This window comes from Erigeron canadensis, chromosome 2 (assembly GCF_010389155.1).
Source record: "Erigeron canadensis isolate Cc75 chromosome 2, C_canadensis_v1, whole genome shotgun sequence".
Taxonomy (NCBI): domain Eukaryota; kingdom Viridiplantae; phylum Streptophyta; class Magnoliopsida; order Asterales; family Asteraceae; genus Erigeron; species Erigeron canadensis.
The window spans coordinates 33,653,019-33,674,109 of record NC_057762.1 but is presented as its reverse complement, the minus strand read 5'-3'; the positions used below and the strand labels follow the sequence as shown (position 1 = coordinate 33,674,109).

Sequence of the window (21,091 nt, the reverse complement as noted above, 5' to 3'; positions counted from 1 at the left end):
CCAAAAATTTTTTTACGAGGGGGCAAAACTAAAACTTGTTTGTCATACTTATAACAGTCGTATCCGAAAATGAAAAAAAAAACGTGCCCTAGCTCGAAAATAGAAGATGGACCTTCAAGAGAATTTGTTATCTATACCGGGTCTAACACTTATATTTAAAATACTAGTTTTTTTAATAAATAATGACCACACGTATCGAACAATGTCTTATTAAATGAAAACGTATTCAATCGTATAATGCAAGAAACCCAACAAATATACGTCTTTGGATATAATTAGCTTGTATATATATATATATATATATTCTCTACATTATGATAATTATAATTAATTGTTTGTGATAAATATATATAATAATTTGAAAGTAAATACATTTTCTATTAACAATTCCACTATAATGTATTACACATTTACATACTCAAACAACGAAAGTCTTTTCTTAAACTATACTTCATTCTTTATATTAAAAATCAAAATAACTCGAGTTTTTTTAATCTCTTAATGAAAAAATCTATCTTAAAATTAATGCTCGATGACCAATGACATCAAAATAATAAGTTTATGACAAGTTGGGAACGAATGTAACATGTAACATTTATAGTTATTTTCTACTTATATTTACAAAAAAATTACAAATATAATATTTAAATTTTGAAAAATTACATTATACTAAAATTGTAGTCAGCTGACCCCGTTGCTCCCAAGTTGTAATCGTCCCTGAGTATAGATATAGAACTATAGAAGTATTATATAAGTAGATAGATAAATGACACAATATAATCAAAGAGAGAAATTAAGGAGAGATCATTCTTGTATAATGCTCTACAAGTTGACATTGTCTTGAAGTATCAAAGGAAGTATTGTTTGTCAAAGAATCCAAATATTATACAAATTAAAAGCAAAGAACTTTAATCATGCTTGACTTTATTTATTTTCTGATACCCAGAAATGATTTCTGTAAGGTAGTAGATACAATGGTGCCATCAGTTTCTTCTTTTTGTCGTATTCTTATTCTTCTTTTTTTTTTTCTCTTTATCTTTTGCTGTTGTTAATTAGTGCAATAGTGCGTGTGGTAAATCTGTCTCTCTATATGTTTTTTTGTGTGTTTAAGAGAGTGGTCTAGAAACAAAAATGGGCAAAAAATTATATAGAGGTTTTTGTTAATTTGTGAATTTTGTATTTTTGTTGGGTTTTTAGATTGGATTATTGTGTAGGAAAAAACAAATTTTAACTGTCATAAAACAGTGGTAATGAAACAAATTAAAACAACGGTCTTATTGTACCATTTGTTAATAATAATGTTAATGCAATACAAGAAATAACCTTAAACATAAAGCTATTTTGATCATATAAAAAGACACAACTAAACAGTAAGTCTAAATGAAAAGGAGATCATTGAAAATTTTAAGAGGCATGTTGAAAAAACAAACAAACATGTGGCTTGATGTGTTAAGAAATCGGCCCCATCAAGAGTTACATGATCACAAAATAACACATTACAGCTAACAAAGCAAGAAAGGATATTGTCGTTATAGTGTTTTGGTTATCCATTTTGGGCGGCTGGGCCTCTAGCAGGGGTGCCATTGACGCCTCGACAGAGCTACATACATCCTAGAGGTCGATATGCAGTTGAACATGCTGATGAACCCTTTATGTAAATATAATGAACTCACTCAACAGTAGTTATAGCTCCACCCTTGCCGGATGCCCTTGGACTCCCACACCGTGACAGTTATTTCCCTAAAAGCGGCTATTCGACTGCTACTCCTAAATTGCACGAATACTTGTGATAGAACCCAAATACCGGATGGTCAAAGACCTTACCAATGGATCACAACCCCATTGGTTATTATTATTATTCCTCGTAGTAATAGTAGATATGTATATAGCAATGTACTTATGTCCAGACTAAGACTAGTGAATTTGGTGTACACATTCATGACGTTATCGTGAGGGTGGATTAATATGGGTTTTTCAAGAGTCCTGGTTTTCAGGCATATGTCTAATTTAGAAGTAGGAGTAGAATAGAATGTCGTTAAAAAAAAAGTAAGCTGAGACCATATTAGGTCTCTAATTAGATGTTAGATGTGATGTCGATGTTCGTGGTTTTGGATCAGTACCAAGAAATAAACGTCTGCATATAGAAATGAGCTAAAACACATATAACAAAATTGAACGAATCGATCACTCTAGACAACCAATTAGGCAATTACCAAACGTTTTGAGAAGATTCCAAGCTAGATCATATATAGTGTGACGCTAGCTTTAGCTAATAGTCTAATACTAACTAATTAAACTAGTATATGAAGTGAACTTCTATTTTATCTTTGATGTTAACTTTTACTGAATAGAAGTTTGACAAAAGAGTGAATTTACCCAATGTCAATCCAAGAACCATAGGCAGAATGCTTAGGACAAAAAGGATCAACTAAACAATATAAGGTTGAAGTAAGTGAGAATCTTCGCCTTTTTCTATTCAAAATCTGACAATCATATATGCTTTTTCTTTCATGTAAATTTTTGATCAAAATGAACCATATTATTTAAATCCAGATTCCCAATAACCATCATTGTAATTAAGTTTGTAACAACTCAAGCCACTGGTATCAAATATTGTCTGATTTGGCATACGCCTCACGGTTTTTCTTCTACCAAAATGCGTCTGACAGGGAAGGTATTCAGCCCCTTATAAGAAAGGTCGTTCCCCTTCCCGGCGAATGTGGGATGTTACCATCATCTTTTTATACTGAGTATAGATGCACATAGTTATATGAGGTACTCCAAATTCAAGTTATTTCACAAAAGTTCTCGAACTTGTATACGTACGTACGTTGGTTTAAAAGTATTACAGTATTATAAGTTCATATTTTGTTACTATTTTTCTGTCTCAACATGAGTGTCCGCCTATATAATTAATAAAAGAAAAGGTTTAAGAAAATGTGTATGTACTCATTATATCATGTAGCTGAGTCTCAATTGAGTTCATTATATTATATTAATTACTGGGCTAGTATATATCAGCGTTTCCAAGAAAAACATGAAAGCACTTTGATAAAGAAAAGTGTCGACACAAATTTGCTCATGCAATATATTTTTAATAATAAGACAAGGCAGTACTACTAAAAATTAACCTGAGGACTTGGTGAATACATTATATTACTTTTATGTCTTTTCACAGTTTCACACATTTATTTATTTTTTATGTATCATGCATGTATATTATTGTTTAACAGATCGAGTATATACATAGTTGATGGTCCCTTCAGGGAGCAATTAATCTGTAAAGTTGAAATTGCAGTTGAGTTAAAGGTTGATGGTTTCGGTGAAGTTGAAGAAGAATCCTAATAGAAAAAGACACCAAAAGTTTGTTGCTTTATTTCCCAAAGGGCATTTGGACAAGTGAGTCAATGCCAATGATATATGGATATGCATATACTATACATTTATAATAAAGTTATCTCCCTTTCCCACAACCTTTATATACATTATATTCATACATGTATCTATTTGTACTTGTATATTAAGTTCATTTAACATATCTGGAAAATATATTAAGTTTTTGAAAGCTTAAAACTTTATATATTGTAACTAGTTATTTGGAAAAACTAGCATGTAATTAGGTGGGTCTTACTATATATGAGGTTCATGCATGAGCTTAAGTGTGGGACTCGAAGAAGAGAAACATGTATATAATAATGGTCAGTGTCTGCTTGTTAATTATCGGCATGCAGGGCCATTTCGAGACCATATATATATAGAGCCAAGACATGTGGGCGTTGCTTGGAAAACTTTTTATTATACGTATTAGTTTTGCATTGCTCATAACACAAATTCTCACTTAAAATAAATTCCCTTTGACCCTTCTAATGGTACACAAAAGTGTCACTAAGATGTTCCAATGTTTTCGATATTGACTCATTGTCCGCTTGTTATTATTATCTTTATAATGAGCCATAACCACTAAGGGTGACTCGTTTTACCAATCGTTATTCGAATAACGAGTGAAGTTTTTTTTTTTTTTTTTTTTCCTTTTTTTGTTTTTTTTATTGGATTAAATAATTGAGTTAGTTTTGTAGGGGTTGGATAAGGTAAAACAAGTATTAAAGTAAAACACAAAGGATAAAATTTTGACCTTTGGATCATAGTTAAATTGATGCACGAATATTCACAAAGTAATTGATGCACGATGATTTTCAGTAAAAAAAAAATATATATTGTTTTTTTTTGTTTTATTTTAATACTTATTTTATTTTATATAAAACCTAGTTATGTATATTAGGGATGTTGTAAGTATATATTTTAGTTATTGATTAATGATAGGGGAAGTTATTTTAGGCTTGAGTACTTTGACAAAGAGTTTTTACGGGGTAATGATGAATGAATAATAATTGTGACCATCTAGCTAAAAGTCGTTCAAAGAATGCGTGGAAGCCATTAAAGTAATTAAGCTGAACTCGTGGCTAGTATTTATAACATTTTTCAAGATACAAACAAATTATATAAAAACCTTATTGTTACGCTATTATTAATCTTACCCCAAAGTAGAAATTAACCCTCTATTAATCTGGATTGTATTTGACTTGAATACAAGTATACAACAAAGGCATACGGTTTTGTATTTAATTAGGGTACATTCTGTCATTACTCGTGTATCATAGTAGATTGCAAATTAAAGCGCTCGGCATTTTGGTTTTTACATCAAATTTAACAAAAGTATCACACCAATTTTCAATAAGTTCCTATTATAATCATTTACACGATAGTTTTTCTCTTATAAATTCACGTCTGATTCTTTCATAAGACTTTTGACTGTTAAGGTTTTATAACTAAAATTAATTTATGCAAAATACATATGAAAGAAAATATCAGATTAATATAGATATTTATTATATATACAAAAATACAAACTATTCACTACAAAAAAATTTTGTCGTTTGTACGCACCACTTTTTAAAAATGCGAAAAAATTTGCTAAGTTGTTCGCACTTAAAAATGTGTACAAATAGACTACACTAAAAAGTGTGAAAAAAGTTACAAGTTCCACATTTAAAAGCCCGAGGAAAATTTTTACACACTAATAAGTGTGTAAAATATTAGATTTGTACACACTTTTAAATGTAAAGATCATTTCTTCGCGGGTGATTTCTACGCACTATAAAAATCATTTCTTCGCGGGTGATTTTTACACAAGTGCGAAGAAATCGCTCGCGAAAAATGATGTTCACACTTATAAGTGCATAATATTTAAATTTTGTACACACTTATTAGTGTGAAGATTTTTTTTCACACTTTTAAATGTGAAACTTTTAAATTTGTACGCACTTATTGATGTATACATTTTGTACACATTTATAGTGTGAACGATCCAACAATATTTTACGCACTTTTCAAAATTGCGTAGAATAAAATGTGTAGAATTGACTAATTTGTTGTAGTGATTATATTTTTACACATAACTTTTTTTTTAAGGGTGTGGATCATTCGCTCGCAATAGGATATTTAGCTTACGTTGTCTTAACCGGGTTGGCGATTGAAAGCCCCTTCATCCTCAATACCTAGTAGGAGGATAAACTCCCAACTAAACCACCCGAAGGCACGACATTTAATTGAGATAAAACCATGTCCCCTCTACAAGACTCAAACATGCTTCACTGAAGTACTTCATTGTGATATTCCTTCAAATGTCTTTTTCAGGTCTCGAACCTGAGACCTCCAGCATGTAAAGTCGGTGATCAACCAATCAGCTATAATGAGAATACATGATTAAAAGTTTTTAACTACCGAAGATGCTATAAAAGTTTGGGTTGTAACTCTTTGGTACCAAAATGGGACAAGAGGGTTAATATATACCATTTGAAATTGAATTTTTTATTTGATATTTAAAATTTTGTTATAATAATTTGAGTAAATTACACTTTTCGTCCCTAAAGTTGGCATGTTTTTCACTTTTCGTCCCTTAAGTGAAAAAATTACAATTTTGACCTTAAAGTTGGCAGATTTTTTCAATCATCGTCCCTCGCCAAACGTCGTTAAGTTTCTGTCGTTAAGTCGGACACGTGCAACACACGTGAGGGACTGAAACTGCAAAAAATGACAAGTTGAGAGACGAAATCTGAAATTTATTTTTCTGTTGTCATCATCTTCATTTTCTCCGGCTGACTTTCGTTGGAAAGTTCGCCGAAAAACTTAAAATGTTGATATCTCACTCGTTTCTTCGAATTAGATCACGAAACCACCACCAAACTTCTCAAAATTAATTTCCGCACGAATCCTAACCAAAAGATTTCAAATTCAACACTTGCCGGAAAACTCAAAATACCAATAACATGGATTTTGAGCAATATTTCTGTACGATTTACTTTGTTCCAAGAATGCAATATTTCTGTTTTCGCAAATAAGTCCATGTTAGATTAGGTGTACGTGCTCCTCACTAAGATACCAATGGTGTGCCTCATTTATTATTCCATAAGCTTTGCACCAAAAAGAACAGTACAAAATGGGGAGAGACCTTCATATGAGTTTGGTTTTTGTCAATGAGGCAAAGACATAAGATCGAAAAAATAGAAATATATATAAAGAGGAAGCAAAGAGGGACGAAAGGACCAGGAGGCCTGACAAGCCCCTGCATCAAAAATTCCGATCATCGTCACCTGATTGTTAGTTTATGTCATAGAAGTTCAAAGCAATTTACAGTTCGTCATTTGGTTGATTATAGCTCTTGTTCTATATTTTGTATAGAAACTTTAAATCCGTTGTTCGTGAAATCCTTACGTCGAAATCTCATTCTGGAAGTTGTTACAAGTTTACTATTGATTCATCTAGTATTGTGTTAAGTTTCATAGCGACTCGTTACCTTTCATTTGTGGCGATTTAGTTAGATGTTAGTTTCATCGTAAGGTTTTCGATATAGTTTACTGGTCAATCGTTAAGGTTATTAAGTTGTTACAATAGTTAGATTAGTAGATTGAGGTACAAAGAATTTGGGTGTGACAACCGATTCATTGAATCTCGTTTCGGTTATAAGTTAATCGTACTCAAAGTTGTCAGTACGTACAAGTTCCATGCTAATTTGTTGATTTTTTTGGTCAACTGGATCTTAATTACAATTTCATTTACGATGCTTTTCATTTACATTTCATGAAATATCTGCATTTTAAGATTTTTTTTTTGTTAGGATTCATGCGTAAATTAATTTTGAGAAGTTTGGTGGTGATTTCATGGTCTGATTCGAAGAAACGAGTAAGATATCGGCATTTTAAGTTTTCCGGCGAATTTTCCGACGAAAGTCAGCTGGAAAAAATGAAGATGATGACAATAGAAAAGTAAATTTCAGTTTTCGTTCCTGAACTTGTCATTTTTTGCAGTTTCAGTCCCTCACGTGTGTTGCACGTGTCCGACTTAACGGCTGAAACCTAACGACGTTTGGCGAGGAACGATGATTGAAAAAATCTGTCAACTTTAAGGTCAAATTTGTAATTTTTTCACTTAAGGGACGAACAGTGAAAAATGTGCCAACTTCAGAGACGAAAAGTGTAATTTACTCTAATAATTTTAATTTTTGCTCCCATTTGTTTTTATGCATCTTTTTATTTTGTCCCCTTTTTTTAAAAAAAATGATACCGCATCTGGCTAGTCATATATTAAATGGTAAAAACCATAAAAGTAAAACCCTCACACGAGATATAAACTTTAAGGTATGAGGTTTGGAAAAACAGTAAATTTTCAAGGGTCACGTAATCTTATAAAGTTAAAGATATAAAACCCTCACACGAGAGGAAAAAGAACGGTTTAATACATAATATTTGTGTAATGCGTTAAAAGTAAATATTTTTAATTAGTTATATAAAATGATTTTTTTGTGTTGGTTCTTGCAGATGATTTTTTTTTTGAAAGAAAAAAAATTCAATGAGAAGTTATTTCATTAGCAAATTAAATTATGAAAAGACTTATTTGTTTTGCGTAAGGCATTGGAATATCCAAGATTAAATTTCAAAAATATATATGTTACTGTACAATATACTAAAACGTTTTATATAAGTTAAGGATATAACTGTAGAGGTATAGTATGTATTTTAATTTCTACATCTAAAGTTTAAATAACTTAATAATTCAAGAATCTACAGATATCTTGTCTTTGCAAAATAACTAGGCTAATTGAATCCGGTCCAATAAGTATTTCTTTCTACTCTATTGAAGCCTTGAAAGCTTGCGGAGGGGTTCTTAAAAGATAGATACTCTCTAATTGGGCCTTACATGTGTTTGATAAAAAAATGCTTTTGTGGCCCATTAACACACTTTTTTAAAACCGTTGACTAAACACCCTTTCGCGTTGGGCGTGAATTCATTAACGTGAAGACTGGCATGAAAAGCCCAAAGTAAATGGATTCGGTCATTTGAGGTGAAAGAGACTTATTGATGGATTTTATTTCAATTTTTTTAATTTTTGAAGGGTAAATGCCAAGAAACCATTAGTTCCGTGAAAAATTTTCCGTTGTAACGCTGATTATTTTTTCAATTTCTGGTGCTTGCTTAACAATATACATAGAGATAAAGAAAAATTGTGGAAAGAATGAGAAAGATGATGAAAAAGGAGAAAGGGAATTTCTCGTTTCAAATATAAACTTAAAATTTATATCCAAAATAACAATGAAAAAATCAAAATATATAAATAACAAAAACAGTTGATTATAACCATAAGTATTACAACAGTATCAAACTTCTAGAATTATTTACATTGTTGTAGCTTGACTCGGCTTGTATAAGTCATCTTGTTTTTATAGTAACTTGTCTTATGTATAGTAACTTGACTTAGACTCATAAGACTTTAACACACAAAAAAAGGAGAAGACACGAATGATCAAGTAAAACAATTTATTGCAACAAAATTGGCACACTTAAATTAACGGTGAAATATTACAAGTATTTAATGAGTACATAACAAGTATTTTTAATATAAATACTAAAAATAAAACAGAAAATATTTGATAAGGTTGATTATGAATGTAAGATTTTTGTAAACATAAAACCATTGAAATTTTGAAAAGTCGTGCTTCAGGTTTAAAAAATAAAAGACACCATCCACCTTCAACAAATTGACCATGAACTAAATACAAAACTACTATAGTAGCAAAGTTGGACTAGCAGCAGTCCAAATACTGAAAAATCATTATATATTTTTGATATTTTTACTGTAGATATGGTGTTTGTTGTGAGGACTTGCATCCTCCAAACTAACAATAAATCCTTTCTCGCCCTTGTCAATGTCTTAGGCAAAGGCAGGCCATAAAGTTTATTAGAAATAGGTCGATACGAAATGATTTATTTATTTCAAATTTCTCTTCCCGCTTTTTGTGGCCTTAATCCAGGAGCCTTATTCTTTAATCTAAAAAGTTACATTAAAAAAGGTAGTAAATACAGACTTTATCTAAGCTTAGATACTGCAACATTAAAAAAAGTTACAGATTAAACCTTTGAATTTGAGAAATATACATAACCCTTCCTGAGTTTTACATAAACCCCCTCTGAATTTTACATAATTATCCATCTGCTTTACCTAAGATATGTACTGCATGTTTTACCTAACTTTTTCCCATAAAATTAAGATGAACCCTCTTAAGTTATATATCAACTTCATAAATCAAATTGTGATTTTTACTAAGTGTGAAAATATATATCAAACAAGTTTCTTAATGGAAATCTCATCCATAAATTAAGAGGGCTTAACTTGGATACAGTAAACTACTAACATTTTTTTATGAAGTTATCTTAAAAATTAGGAAGACATTTTTGTAATGTATCAATTACTTATATGATGGGAAAATGATTTATGATGTTAACATCATCTTTGTTGGATGATGTTGCTCTCACAAACTCACTTAAATCAATTTCTACATATGTCAAAAAGCCCCCCATAATTTTAATGGTTTGTGAGAGCAACATCATCCAACCAAAATAATGTTAACATCATCCAAGTTATCCCCTTATATAATATGTGTGTGATTGCATTTATGAACTTTGCAGTCAACTGCATATTCAATTTTCCCAAATTAATGCCAAAAAGTAAAATAACCTAGAATTTCCATTGGTGTGATCCATACATTTTTCTTTAATGATTTCATAAATTGATTGTAAGAAATTTCAATATCCAAATATATTAGAAGGATTTATATTTTTCTTTATGTAATAATTAAAATCATACAAACAAAAAATATATTTTAGCCTTTCAAAACGTATATAAATATTATATATGACTTAGACTAAAAAAACATATAAATATAAAAAGCATAAAAAAAAAATATCGTATAAGTATTACACATATAACATTTATTTATATCTATTTATATATTAATTAAGATAAATAATAAATCATCCTAACCAATCATCCTAGTAATACTCTTAATTATAAAATTATGACTAGGGAAAAATCAAGAGTTAAGTTTAAAAAAAGAGTTAGTATAATACACATGTCATGGTTTAAAGGTTTTAGAATGATTTTTATGAAAATATTTAAAAGGATTGATCATTTTCTATTAACTATAAAGGAAAATGATAATTCTTTATAATTATAAGATTATGACATGTGACAAAACTAAAAGTTAAGATTAAGTTAGTGAAATACACATTTACATATTTCATCTCACAAAGTTAAGATTAAAATTAAGAAAGAGAGTTAGTGAAACTTTCAACCTTTTAACTAAACATTTTCACTTATCCCCTCATATCTCAACTATTTATTTTTACCTCTCTTTTTCATAAATCATTTTATTATTCTGATTCATTCAAAATATTTCATCTTAAAAACCGTACATCAATAAATTATAAAAATTATATGGGTAGTATTATAATATCATGTTTTTTCTTTAGAGAGGTCATCCGATATACTTTCGACGAATTTTTAAATTCGAGAGAGGAGCCCGTACGACTAAGGCATTTGGCTGTCATATTCCATAACCTATCATCTCTTATAACTTATCACACTCTATAACCTATCACCCTACCATACATCACATGTTATTTTTCTCTCGTATATCATTATTCATGATTCACTTCTAATTTTCTCACCTTTCAAACTTTTTTCTTTTCTTCCCTAAAAACCTCGGGACTCGGGAGTGCGTTAATCTTTGTACCATTGTTTGTTGTTACACACTTCAATATTCATTACTCTCGGTTTAAAATTTTAATTTTAAATATACATTTTTAATAGTTAATATATTTTATTATTATTATTATTGTAACTTTCACACAAAACCCACCATACTTTTGTTAATTTTTTTTTCTCTCTCATATCCCCTTTGCATTCACATCATCCATATTCCAGGTCGTCTTGTTCGTTTTGGACCTGGTACATGCCCACTTTTTTTTAGTTCCCAAAATTACATACGAAAATAATAAAAAATCTCTTTAGATTATATTTTTTACTTTTTTTAATGACAACAAAAAATACCAAATCTACCAACAATGGCTTTTAGGTGATCTTCACCCTCAACACTCCAAAAGGTACATTTACTTATACATATAACAAACATGTATCTATATACATATCTATATGTAGATATATAATATGTACATACATATATTTGTTCTTGGTGACCCTTTACCACTTATAATATTGTTATGCCCTTATAGGATAGGATACAATAATAAAGGACTATTTTTTAAGTAACCCCATAAAAAATTTAAGCTAGTAAATGTATAAAGTTTGTAACTTTAATTCAATAAAGGGTTGAATATCAATAATCTTGAACCCTAATTCTGTTTTTTCAGTTTGGGTTTTCGTAGATGTGTCAATCAATTGATGTGGATTTCTTGATCTGGACCCACCTTTTGTTTTAGGTCACCAACAAAAAAAAGACCTAATTTTTATTTCTGTGTCAGAATCTTGTTTTTTCTTTTAAAAAAAATAAAAGTTTAAGTTTTTGTTTATAGGTTTTTTTTGTTCAAATATAGTCCAACAATGTGTTAATTAAGGGTTTTAATCTGTGGGTTCTTTCTTGTTTTGGTGTTTTGATTACATATGGACTTGAAAAAGGTAGTAGTTTTGTTTTAGTTTTCATTATGTTTTATGTAAACTGTCGCATTATTGCACTGCGTTTTCGAAAGCTTTCTATCGAACTGGCTTTTCATAAATATTTAAGAAAGATACAATCTTTGCCAGTAAATTTGGGGGTTTTGTACTTTTTTAACATTTGGAATGCATTGAGCTTACCAAATACTATTTCTGGGATTTATTTGTTCTTGTTTGTTACTAGTAAAGATTCTGCATGATGAACCTGCTAATTATAGGCTAAAATGCTATTAATTTTATTAGTAAATGTTTTCTCGCCGGGACTTCTTATCCTTGATCGAAGTTGGATTCTGATCACTAAGAAGAAAAGAAGTTTGTGGTTTATCAGTACATCTTTTAAAACTTTATATTTTTCAAACTTTTCTTCTCTTCCATTAACAAATAGGTGTGTTTTTTTTATTATAAAGTTTCATCCAATGCTACAAGAGATATTACCCTCTTTCATAAAAATTCAGGATTTACAGATGTTTGTATGCACGAGGAGTTGTCTTGAATGAATTATCTCATCTTCTGCTGATCGAATATAATTTTAAACTGTGGCGAAATAAACTGTGGTTCACTCCGTAATTCGCCTTGAATACGTTTATTGCGTGACATTTGAATGAGATCCGTATTTTTTAGATGCTTTTAGATAATTAATGTAATAAAGATACAATGTGGCTTGTTTTATTGCCTACTTACATGTTCCATAATCCATAGGAGTATGTATTTGGTTTATGAGTTCTATTTAGTGGATTCCTCATTTAATGTTTATTAATAAATGGATTATGATATAGATTTTTTATGGTAAAACAGATTTTATTGAGTAATCATCATGCAAGTGCTTCCTTTTAGTGGTGTAAATTACGGCGGAGAGTCTAATAGCCCTAATCAGGGTTCTGAAAACCCTTTTGTGTATGATGGAGCGTCCAATGGTGTCACACATGTCGATAATACCAAAGTAGATAATGCAGAAACATCTGATGATGAACACTTTGGTGAACTTGATGAAGGTCATTATAATAATAATGAGCCATGCCATGAACTTGATGTTGATGATTCTAACACTCGTGATTCCGGAGTAGATAGTTTAGATGGTGATACAGTTGGAAGGGAGTTTCCAGGTGGCAATCATGAGTGTGAGTCTTCTCGGTCTGAAGCGAAATGGCTAGAAGAAGACCAACCCATGGCAGTTTGGGTCAAGGTAAATCTTCAAGTTTTCACTTTTAATGTCTCACATCATCTTCCAAGGATATTTTCAATGAAGTGTGTTTCTTTTTCCTTTGATAAATATAGTGGAGGGGAAAGTGGCAAGCAGGAATAAGATGTGCTAGGTCTGACTGGCCATTATCGACTGTGAGAGCAAAGCCTACTCATGGCAGAAAACAATATCTTGTAATATTTTTTCCCCGAAAAAGAAATTATTCATGGGCAGATGTGCTACTTCTTCGCCCAATCAATGAATTTCCCGAACCTATTGCATATAGATCACATAAAGTTGGTGTGAAGGTGGTCAAAGATTTGACTCTTGCACGCCGGTTTGTTATGCAAAAGATTGCTGTTAGCATGATAAATACCATTGAACAGTTGAACAGTGAGGTTCGTGTCCATGTATCATTACTTTCAGTTATTTCATTTGTTTTAATTACTCTTATCATTATTATTATTACTACCATACTCTGCAAACCTTACTCACACTCTTTCTTCATAGGCTCTGACTGAGACTGCTCGTAGCGTGGCAGTGTGGAAGGATTTCGCGTTAGAAGCTTCTAGATGTAAAGATTATTTTGATCTTGGGAATATGCTTCTTAAACTTGAAAATGTAAATGATTTGCTTTCTTTGGATACTTGTTATCTTATACTTCTTTTTACTTGGCAAATCATAAGTTCGTAATCCACACAAACACACACACACATATATATAGGGGGATGGGAATATAAGGCTGTCGGGTATATAAGCTTAGGTGTGGAACACTCACATATTGTTTTTTTAATCCATAAAAATCATGGGGTCCCATGCATTTATTCATTAAAAAAGAGATAATAAAATATTAGTATGTGAGGGGTTCCACACCTAAGCTTAGGTGCCGGACAACCTTATATTCCCTTTTCCCATATATATATGTATTTATGTTTATGGAAGTTGGTTTGATGATAGGGGTGTAACATCTAGTGTCTAAGTTGTAAAAATTGGGAGATGAGTTTAAATCTGAAATTTACGTTAAATTAAACCTGTGATGCACTTTATCCTTTTGGAACCCTTTTTATAAATGGGCATGCTCCCTAATTATTGCCATTTTCTTTCCCAGATGATATTGCAGCGTTTTATAGATTCTAGCTGGCTGGAACATTCTTTAGCAACATGGGTACAACAATGTAAGAGTGCTCATAGTGCCGAATCTATTGAAATACTGAAGGAGGTACGTTTTTTTGTGTGTTAGTGCAAGCAGTGTTATTTAACGCATTTGAACTGGTTTTTTGTTTTTTATTTTTGTATATTTTATTTAGGAGTTAAGTGATGCTATTAATTGGAATGAAGTGCACACCCTTCCAACTTCATCAGTACAGCCTGAAGTCAGTTCTGAGTGGAAAACCATGAAACCTGAGGTTATGAAATGGTTTTCAATGTCGAATCCTTCATTCAGCAATGGAGACATAGAACAACAAAGCGATGAAGTTTTTCCAAACATGGGTCTTCAAGTCAGCAGAAAAAGGCCTAAGCTTGAAATTCGTCGGGCCGAGGTGCATCCTCTACCGTTGGAAACCAAGCCTGTTGAGATTGACTCCACATTTTTTGATGGGACTGTTAGGGCTCCTACCAGTGAACTTTCTTTATTGGGAACAACTGAAACTATAGATGGATGGGGCGAGATTGTAGTTGAATCTGAAAATAATCAAGAGATCCGTTTTAAAGATTTAGATATGATCCCAGTAAATAAGAATAAACAGTGTACGGCTTTCATTGAAGCTAAAGGAAGAAGGTGTGTTCGATGGGCAAATGATGGTGATGTTTACTGCTGTGTACATTTAGCGTCTCGATTTTCCACTAATTTAGTGAAGGCAGATGTCATCCTGCCTCCAACTGATGCACATATGTGTGATGGTACTACCGTTCTTGGTACTAAATGCAAACATCGGGCTCTACCCGGTTCTTCTTCCTGTAAAAAACACAGATCCAACAAGGATATAGGGATATTTTCACTTTCTCCGCCTGAGAACAAACTTAAGAGAAAGATAGAATTTGAATCACGAGAGCCTCCGGAGGCTAATAATTGCAAAGAGATTGTGTTATCAGGTCATTTTGATACTCCCGAGATCGAGTACAATGGGGCTGAACCTGTGCGTTGTATAGGTGAAAATGTTGGTTGCCATGAAACTCCGACGAAGCATGCTTTGTATTGTGAGAGACACTTGCCAAACTGGCTAAAACGGGCTAGGAATGGAAAGAGTAGGATTGTTTCAAAAGAAGTGTATGTAGATCTTCTTAAAAGTTGTCAATCATACGAGCAAAAGTTACATCTACATCAAGCATGTGAGCTCTTCTACAAGTTTTTTAAAAGTGTTCTTTCTTTAAGAAGCCCGGTTCCTAAAGAAATCCAGCTCCAATGGGTAATTTCTGAAGCTTCAAAAGACATAAAAACCCGACATTTTTTGATGCAGTTGGTGTGCAGTGAAAAAGAAAGAATAACTAGGCTTTGGGGGTTTAACAGTGATAGCATTGCACAAAATGAAGAATTAGTCAATCTTGTGACGAATAACAATAACAATGACGAAAGTATTATTATCAAGTGCAACATCTGCTTGGTGGAGTTTATTGATGACCAAATGCTTGCTAGACACTGGATCGATAATCATAAAAGGGAAGCACAATCAGTGTTCAAACGCTACATTTGTGCCATGTGTTTTGATTCTTTTACAGAAAATAACCTTCTAGAAGCACATGTTCAGGAAAGACACCAAGTTGAGTTTGTAGAGCAGTGTATGCTTTACCAATGTATTCCTTGTGGTAATCGTTTCGGGAATCCTGACCAACTATGGTCACATGTGGTCTCCCATCATCCCTCCAATTTCAAGCAACTGCAGAGCATCACTCATGGCGATGATTCGGTTCGAGTAGACAATGTGAATAATACTGATAATCAAGGTGGATTGCAAAGGTTCATTTGTCGGTTTTGTGGGCTGAGATTTGACTTGTTACCTGATCTTGGTCGACACCATCAAGCAGCTCACATGGGTTCCAATCCTAGTGGTCCACGTAAGAGGGGTTCAGGTTTGACTTTCTATGCTAACAAATTAAAACCTGGTAGAAGATTCAAAAAGGGCACTTTTAAATTGCTAAACACAAGTGATGGACTTATAAAGAAACACATGCAAGAACCATTTGGACAAGTTGTAGAAGGGGAATTTCAGTCATCTGAAGCAATCAGTCTCGGTAGATTAGCCGAGTCTGAATGTTCTGATGTTGCAAAGTTACTGTATTCGAAAGTTACCAAAACCAAACCGCATCCAGGTAACCTCGAGCTTCTGTCAATAGCTCACACTGCATGCTGCCGGACTAACTTCCACGCATCACTGGAGAAGAAATATGGAATGTTGCCTGAACGTTTGTACCTCAAAGCAGCAAAGCTTTGCAGTGAACGTAGTATTGTAATTGAGTGGCATCAAGAGGGGTATACTTGTCCTAAAGGATGTAAATCAGTCAAAGATGATTTAAATCATTTGCCTCCTTTGAAGGCTCTTCCAGAATGTTCTGTGGGGCCCGTTACTGAAACACATCCACCATCGGAGTGGCCTATGGATGAGTGTCATTATATCATTAATTTTAACAATTCTCGACAAGAAGCTTCTGAGAGAGGTATTGTTTTGTGCGATGACATCAGCTTTGGAAAGGAGTCAGTACCAATTGCTTGTGTAGTGGATGAACATCTTTTAGGGTCAATTCACAGTGATGATGGTCCGAGTAATGTATGTTTTTTGCCTTGGGAAAGCTTTACCTATGTCACAAAGTCGTTACTTGATCAGTCTCTTGACATTGGATCACAGGTAGTTATTTGTTTATTGTGAGTGTGTTTTAGCTTTTAGTTCTTATTTGTTTTTGTGTTTTGGCAGAGTTTACAGTTAGGTTGTGGGTGTGCACATTCGACGTGCTCTCCGAAGGCATGTGATCATGTATATCTTTTTGATAATGATTATGAAGATGCAAAGGATATATATGGTAAATCCATGAAAGGAAGGTTCCCTTACGATGACAAAGGCCGGATCATCCTTGAGGTAATTATGTTTACTCATTTTAAATTCTTTGACAACAAATGGTGTTGTGACTAACCGCACCGATAGAAACATGCATTCACACAAAGACACTATTGAATGAAGCAGTTTAGGAGGTTTTAAATAATCATATAATGGTCACAATGTAATCATCCCCATCTATCTAATAAAGCAATTTGGGAGGTAGTAAGCACTTGATTATGCCACGAGGGACTTGTACCTTTTGACTTAAATTAGTTATTTATGTAAGAAAATGCAAATTATTCACACATCTACACAAGAAGTCCACCATGGGACTAGAACTCTCAGCCTATTGGTTGACGGGAACCTTAAATACCACAAAGACCCCTCTTGGATGTATGTATTTTATAATTGCCGCCTGTAGACTCATACTCCCTATTTAAATTCAGATTTCCATAGATCTATAATGTTTCGTTGTCATTGCACACTCCATAGTTATGTTTAAAGTTTCATGTTCGCTAGGAGGGGTACCTGGTATATGAATGCAATAGCAGCTGCAGCTGCAATAAATACTGCCAGAATAGGGTTTTACAAAATGGGGTTAGGGTGAAGTTGGAGATCTTTAAAACAGAGGACAAGGTAATCTCATTATTTCTATGTTTATTTTTATTAGGATTATTAGTTTTTGGCTTCACTACATCAAACTCGCAGGGTTGGGCGGTGAGAGCTGGGGAACCAATCTATCGAGGCACATTTGTTTCCGAGTATATCGGTGAGGTTGTAGACGAGCATGAAGCAAATAAAAGGCGCCATAGGTTTGATATTTTTCCAGTTCAATAATAAGTAAAACCCATTTTCTTTATTTGTATGAAGTATATACAAATAAAAAGTTATTAATACTTGATTTGGGAACACCAGGCATGGTATACAAGGTTGCAGTTTTATTTATGAGATTGATGCTCGTGTTAACGATATGGTCCGACTAATTGAGGGAGAAGCTACGTACGCTATTGATGCGACCAAGTATGGGAATGTATCACGTTACATAAATCACAGGTAAAATAGCTTCTCTCCTGTTATTACTTTTTTAGTATTGGAGGTTTTGTCTTTCTTTTAGAGGTGACAAATAGGCGGGTTGGGTAGCAGGTCTGAAATCTGAACTGGTGGGGTTGACTAAGTGATTTTTAAGATGTAATGTATTCTCATTAGACCTTAGGTGCCTTATGATTAATCTCTTTTTAAGCCTTTTCTTACCTGTTAGGTATAAGCATCACATGATCGACCCATTATTAAGTAATTGGGTCAAATTTGCCACATATCTCTTTATTATCCTTCAAATTTGACTCTATCTCTATAGTGCTAATGCTATGGTTAATAGACAGTAATGTGGATGTGTATGGAGTCAGAAAAATTCAAGAAACATGTTTGTTGAAATGCTTGGTAACGGGATGAAACGATGACTCAATAAATTTATTCATGCAAATCCCATGTTTTTATTAGTTTACTTACGTTATAGATCTTCAAAACATAGGGCGATATTGTCTTCCTGTGCTAGTTTGACTTTTACTATACCAAACCAGGAACTAAACCAAGTATAGAAGGAAATGATCCATTTATTTACATGCTTATTCACTACTAATATTTCCATTTCATGCGTGTCACATTTTATTAGTCTGTTATTCTAACAATCATGTGATTTTTGTAGCTGCTCTCCCAATCTTGAGAATCATCAAGTTCTTATTGAAAGTTTAGATTCCCAGACGTCGCACATTGGTCTCTATGCTAGTCGAGATGTAAGAAATTCACTTTTTTGTATTCATCATTCTTCAGCCAAATAATTGGTGAACTGTATCGGATGAATGCTTCTAATCATACTGCTTTGTTTTATAACATTTTTTTCACGTACAGATTGCATTAGGTGAAGAATTGAGCTTTGATTACATGTATAAGGTGGCAGATGGCGAAGGGTGCCAATGCAGATGTGGTGCCGTGAATTGCAGGGGTTGGGTGAAGAGGCAGTGATATCAATGCACAAGATGTCTTTCATGAATCAAATCCTGGACGTGAATAATCTCTCAGATGTAGTTTTTTTTTCTTTTAGTGAAATGTAGTTTTCGTAGAATTTTACATGTTTTGTCTTCAAGTTTGCTAGGAACAAGAATTAGCTTTAGCTTTAATAAAACCATTGCCTATTTTTAGTGGGTTATTAAATTATTATATATACAAGTTGAGATCAAAAAGCGGTAAACAGGAATTATAACATCCCGGAAAACAATTTGTCATTCACCTTTCCCCAATCTGGAATAGATTTTTTGCACTAATTTAGTAATTTGTATACAGGTCAGTTACTGCTTGCTTTTGCAGTGTACCTGTCATGAATGTTGTTTGTTAGAACTTTTAGAACCAGTATAGTATGTATATTGAAATGTAGGGGGTTTGAGTTTGACACGGGGTAAATTGATCTAAAACCCTACATTTCTAAAGTCGTGCCAGTAGTAGCTTCAGCCGGTTTTGGGCGCCATTACTATTTACAACTCTACTAATGGTGTGCCATCGCCTCTATCAAGCGTCTTAATTCATTATCAAGGGTGTGTGACAAGTTCGTCAAATGTTCAAGTCTCCCCATTGTGTGGTCCGGTTAGCGTGATTTACCTTCTTAAAGGACACATTGGTAAGAGGGTGCGCTTATTTTTCTCCTTGGTATATAACCAACAGATTTCGAGACTTCAGCATTATCTATTTCATTTTTCTTTTATAAATGTATTGGATGATTGGACATTGTGTCTATAAGATGATTTATGGGCATATTTGTACTTTTGTAGGATGGTAAAATAATGGATAATGATAAATCAACTTAATTGGTGTGTCTAAAGATGTGCCTAATTGTAAGATGATGACATGTGGAAAAATCAGGGGGTAAGATTAGGAAAGAAAATTAGTGGAACCCATAGGTCAAATTCTTAAAGTTTTAGGCATATCTTTAGGCACACCAATTAAGTTGATTAATTATTTTTCTAAAATAATACTCTTGTTGATAATAGCATGTTATGCGTGAAAACAAAGGCTGATAAGTGACAACCCATAAAATATTATCATTTGCATACATAAAATACTATAATTTATACTTGAAGTCTTGAACAATAGATATAATATATTATATTCTATGCATACATTTACATCTTACCAACTATCTTTAAACTTAAAACCCATAATATCAAACAAAGGGGAGATATATTCTAATTTTAAGGAAGGATAATGAATGATATGACAACATGGTTCCCTTTTTCCACATGATCATCATTTTGCAACAACTATAATTCGCACTTCTCCTTCAAGCCACCTATAAAAGCAAAAGTGCACCATTTTTCTAAGTTAAAATATACACCACACATTTTTAAGGTTCAATTCTAGGTCACTTACTTTATTATCGAATTTTCCATTTTCATAATGACAACTAAATCTATATAAAAGATGGACAAATTTAATATCTACAAAGAGATAGTTCTCAAAAATCTAATGAAATCTAATATAAATGATGTAAGGTGGAAAATTGTAAGGATTAATTGAGGTAACATGGATTAATGAATGGAATTTGGTCAACCTGCTTAGAACAATGTACAAACTTTCATCTGATTAAACAGGCACAATGTGCACATGACAACTGCGTTTTTTCCCCATTTCTAAGCACTATTATTACTAAATTATTCACCAATTCCCTTCAACTTCACTCAACATACCATACTTTTCTTTGTTTATTAAACATGCCAATATTCTATTCTAATGGAGTAACACTTCAAGTTTTTTCTGGTCATTTTCCAC

General features: G+C 32.6%; 1 protein-coding gene across 2 annotated transcripts; it reads left to right on the top strand.

Moving 5' to 3' along the window:
* The first annotated feature begins 11,359 nt into the window (after positions 1 to 11,359).
* Positions 11,360 to 19,491, top strand: LOC122586854 (histone-lysine N-methyltransferase SUVR5). 2 transcript variants are annotated; one of them, XM_043758857.1, is made up of 12 exons: positions 11,360 to 11,496; positions 12,860 to 13,247; positions 13,340 to 13,642; positions 13,755 to 13,865; positions 14,353 to 14,463; positions 14,552 to 17,086; positions 17,153 to 17,314; positions 17,795 to 17,911; positions 17,984 to 18,087; positions 18,191 to 18,328; positions 18,978 to 19,065; positions 19,181 to 19,491. In XM_043758857.1, exons 2-12 carry the CDS (start codon positions 12,879 to 12,881, stop codon positions 19,292 to 19,294), a joined length of 4,152 nt encoding a protein of 1,383 aa, XP_043614792.1. In that variant the 5' UTR covers positions 11,360 to 11,496; positions 12,860 to 12,878; the 3' UTR covers positions 19,295 to 19,491. The 2 variants fall into 2 exon arrangements, with proteins under 2 accessions (XP_043614792.1, XP_043614793.1); XM_043758858.1 differs by lacking the exon at positions 11,360 to 11,496 and having other exon boundaries at positions 12,808 to 13,247.
* Positions 19,492 to 21,091: the final 1,600 nt, after the last annotated feature.

Excerpts from the sequence above, each read along its gene's own strand:
- LOC122586854 (XM_043758857.1), top strand. The coding sequence starts at position 12,879 with ATGCAAGTGCTTCCTTTTAGTGGTGTAAATTACGGCGGAGAGTCTAAT. Across the intron at positions 17,315-17,794 it reads AAGGCCGGATCATCCTTGAG|GAGGGGTACCTGGTATATGA; the intron begins GTAATTATGTTT and ends CATGTTCGCTAG. Across the intron at positions 19,066-19,180 it reads GTCTCTATGCTAGTCGAGAT|ATTGCATTAGGTGAAGAATT; the intron begins GTAAGAAATTCA and ends TTTCACGTACAG.